The 7,996-nt window shown below is 39.9% G+C and overlaps 1 protein-coding gene across 1 annotated transcript; it reads left to right on the top strand.

Annotated features, from left to right (window-relative positions):
• Positions 1–5,255: 5,255 nt before the first annotated feature.
• LOC307249287 (guanylin-like) lies at positions 5,256–7,752 on the top strand (the record flags this gene model as incomplete). Its single annotated transcript, XM_080025936.1, has 3 exons — positions 5,256–5,327; positions 6,952–7,138; positions 7,682–7,752. The coding sequence occupies 3 exons, from the start codon at positions 5,256–5,258 to the stop codon at positions 7,750–7,752; spliced, it is 330 nt and encodes a 109-aa protein (XP_079882062.1).
• Between the last annotated feature and the right edge of the window lie 244 nt (positions 7,753–7,996).

The following is a 7,996-nucleotide window of genomic DNA, read 5'->3' as shown; positions in this document are numbered from 1 at the left end:
ATGTAACCGACCAAAGACGAAAACATCTTGCCATGCTTGTGATACTTGTGATTTATTTTCCGCAAAACTTTTTCAAAAACATTTGCCTGCAATGATGAGATTGTATGTTCCAACAGAGGTTCTGACTCTGGCCCATTGTGTATTTTATACATTTAAAAAAAACAATCTGACAAAATTTGGTATGTTTCTTTCATTTTTGTTGCAAACTGTTACTTGATAGCATACTTACTCTTGATATGTTTTATCATTGAAATTTACATATTTGTTACATTTCTATCTTGCCAAGCTTTGTATACGATATTTAAAAGATACTTTTTTTTGCATTTTTCTTGATATTTGTCAACATTGTATTAAAATAAAAAGCTTTCACTCATATATCATGTCTGTTGTGCTCTTTCCTACAAATTAAAAAGGCAAATTACTCATACTATTTATATATATTAGACTACTTGCGGATTATTCACAGTTGTGAGGAAAGAATTGTTTTCAATAATATATTTAAAGCTGCTTTAACATGTGTTTGGCCAGTAGGGGGCCGACATTAAACATTACAATCTGAGTGTTACATGGCCACAACTGCCGACTTATATACAGGTCCTTCTCATATAATTAGCATATTGTGATAAAGTTGATTATTTTCCATAATGTAATGATAATAATTGAACTTTCATATATTTTAGATTCATTGCACACCAACTGAAATATTTCAGGTCTTTTGTTGTTTTAATACGGATAATTTTGGCATACAGCTCATGAAAACCCCAAATTCCTATCTCAAAAAATTAGCATATCATGAAAAGGTACTCTAAACGAGCTCTTAACCTAATCATCTGAATCAACTAATTAACTCTAAACACCTGCAAAAGATTCCTGAGGCTTTTAAAAACTCCCAGCCTGGTTCATTACTCAAAACCGCAATCATGGGTAAGACTGCCGACCTGACTGCTGTCCAGAAGGCCATCATTGACACCCTCAAGCAAGAGGGTAAGACACAGAAATAAATTTCTGAGCGAATAGGCTGTTCCCAGAGTGCTGTATCAAGGCACCTCAGTGGGAAGTCTGTGGGAAGGAAAAAGTGTGGCAGAAAACGCTGCACATCCAGAAGAGGTGACCAGACCCTGAGGAGGATTGTGGAGAAGGGCCGATTCCAGACCTTGGGGGACCTGCGGAAGCAGTGGACTGAGTCTGGAGTAGAAACATCCAGAGCCACCGTGCACAGGCGTGTGCAGGAAATGGGCTACAGGTGCCGCATTCCCCAGGTCAAGCCACTTTTGAACCAGAAACAGCGGCAGAAGCGCCTGACCTGGGCTACAGAGAAGCAGCACTGGACTGTTGCTCAGTAGTCCAAAGTACTTTTTTCGGACTTCGAAAGCAAATTTTGCATGTCATTCGGAAATCAAGGTGCCAGAGTCTGGAGGAAGACTGGGGAGAAGGAAATGCCAAAATGCCTGAAGTCCAGTGTCAAGTACCCACAGTCAGTGATGGTCTGGGGTGCCATGTCAGCTGCTGGTGTTGGTCCACTGTGTTTTATCAAAGGCAGGGTCAATGCAGCTAGCTATCAGGAGATTTTGGAGCACTTCATGCTTCCATCTGCTGAAAAGCTTTATGGAGATGAAGATTTAATTTTTCAACAAGACCTGGCACCTGCTCACAGTGCCAAAACCACTGGTAAATGGTTTACTGACCATGGTATTACTGTGCTCAATTGGCCTGCCAACTCTCCTGACCTGAACCCCATAGAGAATCTGTGGGATATTGTGAAGAGGAAGTTGAGAGACACCAGACCCAACACTGTGGATGAGCTTAAGGCCGCTATCGAAGCATCCTGGGCCTCCATAACACCTCAGCAGTGCCACAGGCTGATTGCCTCCATGCCACGCCGCATTGAAGCAGTCATTTCTGCGAAAGGATTCCCGACCAAGTATTGAGTGCATAACTGAACATAATTATTTGAAGGTTGACTTTTTTGTATTAAAAACACTTTTCTTTTATTGGTCGGACGAAATATGCTAATTTTTTGAGATAGGGATTTTTGGTTTTTCTTTACTTTTTTGTCAAAATCATCAATATTAAAACAATAAAAGGCTTGAACTACTTCAGTTGTGTGTAATGAATCTAAGATATATGAAAGTCTAATGTTTATCAGTACATTACAGAAAATATTGAACTTTATCACAATATGCTAATTTTATGAGAAGGACCTGTAGTTGATAAAACGTTTTAGTAAACATTTGTTCACACATCAGGCAGAGACAAAGCAACACTCATTTGAAGTTGTCTGCGGTCACCTGTTGAATTTGACTCAGAATTGATTGGCCTATGAGCTGCATCATTCTGTTTTTTTTATAACATGCTCATGCCTCCTTTGATTTAGTGTCAGCCTCAAATGATTGTTTGCTATTGTGATTTGTGAATAATTTATTATATGTATCGTATCTGACTCAGCAAACTACCTCATTATTATACAGCTACACTGTCAGCCCATGGCACCAGTGGACTCTTCACATACAAGCTCTGACACCTGCAATGTACTACAGCTTTCATGCATGAAGGCCAGGGCCGCCGCTCCCTGTACGCAGAGTACGCAGACTGCGTAGGGCACCAAGTTCCTGGGGGGGCACCCCAAAAAATATATATGTATATAATTTTTTATTTATTTTTTTATTAAAAAGGCAAAAGAGATGGTCCGGGGGCCCCCCAAAATAGTTTTTTTTTTAAAGTTCATGATAATCATTACATTACAAAAAATATATAAATTAGTTATGAACAGGCCCATCGTTGTTTTTTCTTAATTGTGTAACCTATCCAGGGGTGGATTACTGCACAGGCACACCGGGCACAGGCCCAGGGGCCCAAGGGCTCAGGGGGGCCCTCAGCCAGAGATACTGATAGTAACTTTTCATGTTCCATAGTCAAAGAGCTCAGACACTGATGTCAATAACAGGGTCCAAAAAGGAATAGCCTAAATATAAGTACTCATTAAAATGTAACAAGATAGAAATCATCATGGGCCCCTCAACTAGTAGGGGAGAAATACAAAAGGAATTTAAAAAAACAACAGCATTAGTAGCTCTGTCTAAGGGGGTTGAAGCCCCCCTCACACATGCACAAATAAGCTTTATATGTGTGAATTCTAAATTGTTCATATCCACCCTTTATCTGTTGAAATGGGCCCCTCCATCATAGAACATGGGTCTGCAGACCAATCTACTGTTTTTACAGTTGCAGAGTAAAGAGTGCTGTTTAAGAAAAATCTGAAAAATAATGTTCCTTCTGCATCTCAGGATTTGATATCTCTCTAGCCTCTAAAATGTCCTCTCAAAGTGCACCAGATTGATGCATTTTACTTTAAAAAGGTAAAAGAAATTCTGGGGGGGGCATACCCCCGGACCACCCAACAAGGTACAGGGTCCCTCCAACAATACCCCATATCCTGTTGGAAACACTGACTTCCTTGATATGTTTTTGCCATTAATTGTATGTATCCGTGTAGAAAATTCAGTGTACCTGACTGGATAGGGACAAGTGGGGGGCCCTTTAAGAGTGTGTGCCCAGGGGCCCATTATCTCATAATCTGTCTATGATCCTATCACTCAATTCCTTCGCAAAGGCAGTTAGTAGGATACTAGGCAACTTTTTTATTTTTTCACAAGTTAAGCTGTTCTTTTGTTAGTAAATACTGTTCGCAAAAACTCATCACTACAGCAAATGTGCCAAAAAGCAGTCGCAGAGATCTTGCAAGGGCAAAAAAATTTCGCTCACGCCCTACGGACGCGAGCTTCTTGGTGTTTTTTTTTTTTTTTTTTTGGGGGGGGGGGGGGGGCATCACTGACAATTTCAGCTTAGGGCACCCAAAAGCTTAGCAGCGGCCCTGATGAAGGCGGATCATTAATGCAATGATAATAGTGTGTATCTGAATTGATACAAACACATGACAATCTCCAGCACATGTGATACACTATGTTTGTGCAGCAATGCCAACAAGGCAAATTGTTGTAGGCCTACATTTTTCTTCTTCTTCTTGATTTATAGGCAAAATAAGCTTTTCCTTTTTCCTATTTATAGTGTGTTTAGAAAAACTATTTATCAGTGAGTAATATTATAGGTTAGTACTATCCCAGGATGATGTCAAGCCTATATCAGGATGGTGTCAAGCCCACTATTTTATTGACAGTTATTTTAACCCTTTTATGCGTAGAGGTCACTACAGTGATTTGCTATTTAAAAGCTGGTTTCTTAAATGCATGTTTTGATGGTATAGTTGCACATCAGCCACCACAGTGGATTTCTAATAATTATTATTTTTACATTTGTATTGTATTGTATTTTATAGATTTAAACATTATAAGTAATTGTTTTCATTGGTTGATTAAATATATGTTTTACTTTAGTCCCAAAAAAATTGTGTGTTCAAATGAATTAAGTTCTCCTTTTTCACGCATTGAGAAGAAAAAGTTCTGACCGAGTGTGTTGTAATTCATGCCTGACGGGGTTAAGAGAGTTGCATTGCCTTTGCCTTTGAATTGTCTCTGAGTTCACACACCTCCTTTACAAAATCATTGTTAAAGGAGCAGCTCCCGACTGTGACTGACCATGGCATCACAGATTTGACCCTCATCTGGTGTCTGACTTTGGGAAAGAGCTGCCAAAGGTTAACTCACCAAAGGATGAACTAGGCTTGTAACTTCTTATTCCCTTAACTTAAAATAAGCATTCAATTAACAAGAGACCTCGATTCTGCGTTTTGTCTGACTGTGTAACCAAACAAAACAGTTACCAATTCAATGCGGAGATGTCATCATTTGCAAATAGAACAGCTGTAACCTATGGCTCAGCTCCACAATGCAAGTTCCCTTATCTGACAGCTCTGTGACAAATATATGTGGGTGCAAAAGACAAGGCAAATATTTATTAGGTGGCAATGAGGCATCAGATGCATTAGAATGAAACCCAAAGTCAATAATGAAATATCGTGCTGATGGAGGAAACATCAGATAGAAAGGTCATGAACAAATTATTAGCAGTTATAAATTAAAAAAGAGGATATAGTGCACTCACAATACGCAAGCCTTTGGTTTCTTATGACTGATCAGCGTCCCCTTCCCTTTTATTATCTTTACCTTGCCATCGTTTTTTTGTTAATAAATCACTTGATAATCTATTTTACCGGACCCCTTATAAGAAGCAGAGTAGATAGACAGTGACCACAGAAGAAACAGTACTCTAAAGTGAGAGACATCTTGCAATATCTGAAAATGAGAGTCCTCGGTGTTGTTCTTGTTTTGGTACTGTGTTTGTGCAGGGGATCTATAGGTGTGCAGGTGAAGGTGAGTATCACTTGTTATTGGAAATACTGTTGACATTTTTGTCTCTCACTATTTCACTCTTTAACTATTTTTATTTTTTGAAGTGCATGTTGAAAATAATAGCCTAGTAGTTGCAGTGTCGTGCGGTGAGGTCAGTGAGTGGGTAGGCACTGAGTTCTGAAAGCCAGATTTCTCTAAACCTATATATTGTTATATCAAAAACAATAAACAACAAACAGTCACGCACGGCCGATTTCAAATAAGTTCCTCCCTTTCTTTCTCACTCACTCACTCACTCACTCACACCCACCCACACACACACACACACACGGGACGTATATGAAATGTCACGACGGTGACTTCAGGTTTGCCCGTAGCCTACTGTAGTTTGGTCTAAATGATTAAACATCGCATCCATCGACTTAACGGACCCGTCCCTCACACCGAGGGCCGAAAAAACGCAGGGCAACAAGTCAAACCTTCGCCGATTCAAACTACCGGTACTACTATTCAACTTAAAAATAAAAGACAGCATTCATCATTATGTAGGACTACAGCATAACTGATGGCAACTCCACTCCATAAACTTTATCTTAATAGGTAAAGTACCAATAACATATGTCCCATGGACCTGTCCAGCATCAGAATGTAACCATTTATCCACATTGCAGAGCTTAGGTTTGTCCGTCAGTAACAATGAAAACACAACTTCTCAATTGAATATAAAATGCAGAATGGATTGCACTCGGTATCAATTCATCCAACTTTATTATTAAATAAACCCCAAAAAAGTTTCTGACTCACCAATCTGACTCCCTGGCTGTAGAAATAAGCAAGACGATAGTAATCCAGTGACAGTCTGACTGACAGCACAGCTAGCTTGCAGCCATGTAGGCTACCTGTCCGTTTGAAATGCTCGAACATTGTTTGTCCCTGTTGCTGCTGTACACCGTCCAAGGCTGGCGCAGGCCTTTCTCTTGCTATTCATTCTGTTCCTTTTTAAATTATAATCCAATTTGTTAAAATTCCTCCAGTCTGAAATATCTGCGGACACGGCAGCTGCAATGTTGACTTAAAAATCCGCGGGGGTAACAACGTAATGACGTTGGCCTAAGCTGCGTAAATGTCTAGTAATATCTCGATTTTAATTGGTCCATGAATGATATGTAACGTAAAGGCTTATGTGGCATACCATTTACGTAAAATAAGCACTAAGAATTCCGCTTATTTGCGTACATGTTAAGTAATACAGAATCAAGTGCGCATGCGCGAAAACGCGCCGTCCACAATGAATAGGCGCATAAGCACTGATTCTTTGCCGTACACAATGAATGGGAAACAGCAAAAGCACAAAATTTCTTTGGCGTAACTTACTAACTGCCACCTTTCTAATCAAAACGTCTACACTTTTTTAAAGTAATCGCGGATTACATGTAAAGATCGAAATAATTAACAGTAATAATACAAATATAAGTTTCTTAAATAAATAAAATATTTTATTTATTTTTTTTTGCACACGGCGCCAGACCGCACGTCACTGAGTAGTTGACAATAAAGGGTGACTATTTTTCTTTTTCTCTGAAAATCCAGATGTTGTTGTGTCCAAATATTTTTCAAGTGTTTTTTTGGTTTCTCCCACCTCCAGGTTGGTGACAGGAACTTCCCCTTGGAGGCAGTGAAGCAGCTGAAGGCGCTGATGGATTTGGACTACAAAATTAGCCCTCACCTCACTGAGACGAGTGTGGTAGTCGTTTGCAACAACTCTCTCCTTCCGCAGATCTTTCAGCCAGTATGTCAAGGGAAGGGAGCAGGCATCACTCTCTACCAACTAGGTAAGGTGTGTGTGTGTGTGTGTGTGTGTGTGTGTGTGTGTGTGTGTGTGTGTGTGTGTGTGTGTGTGTGTGTGTGTGTGTGTGTGTGTGTGTGTGTGTGTGTGTGTGTGTGTGTGTGTGTGTGTGTGTGTGTGTGTGTGTGTGTGCGTGTGCGTGCGTGTGTGTGTGCTGTGTGAAAAGGGAAATTGTTTCTCTCAAAATGTCAACCGACTAAACCTGTTTGATCAGCATCAACGACCAACATTTGGCTTTTGTCAAATTCATAGAGCAAACACACACACACACACACACACACACACACACACCCTATCTAAAACACAATTGTATTACTCAAAACACACACTCTAACCTTTAAAGTCACGGGCTTCAGTTTATTGATTTAAATGGATTCCTATAGTTTACTATTTGCACATTGTTATGCACATCCTTGCACTACTGCACCATACACATAACAATTTAAAAGTTGGCTCTAGGGTGGCATAAAACACCCTAGGGCCTTATTTTAGGTCTGATGAATATTCATGTTTTTTCTTGCTCTTCCAGTGTATATCATCACGCCTGTGGACCCTTGTGAAATATGTGCAAACCCCTCCTGCTATGGGTGTATGATCTGAAGCCGCCATCTGCTTGACACAAGGACACGTTGACTATGGGAACATCATCCTCGATAGTTCTTCCGCATGTATATTATGTAAAAGGCCTCCATAGACATTAGCCAAACCATCCTGTTTCCCAGCAACCAAACCCAAAGGTTTCAAAGGCCATATTAGTCATAATACTGGATTTTAATAGATGACAAAAATACATTTTGACGCTTTACTGGCCGTCTGTTGGCCAGTTAAGTGTCAAAAAAATTAA

Source organism: Ammodytes marinus, assembly GCF_949987685.1.
Source record: "Ammodytes marinus genome assembly, chromosome: 4".
Classification (NCBI taxonomy): Eukaryota; Metazoa; Chordata; class Actinopteri; order Uranoscopiformes; family Ammodytidae; genus Ammodytes; species Ammodytes marinus.
Note: the sequence above shows the minus strand (reverse complement) of the source record. Positions and strands in the feature narration are given on the sequence as shown.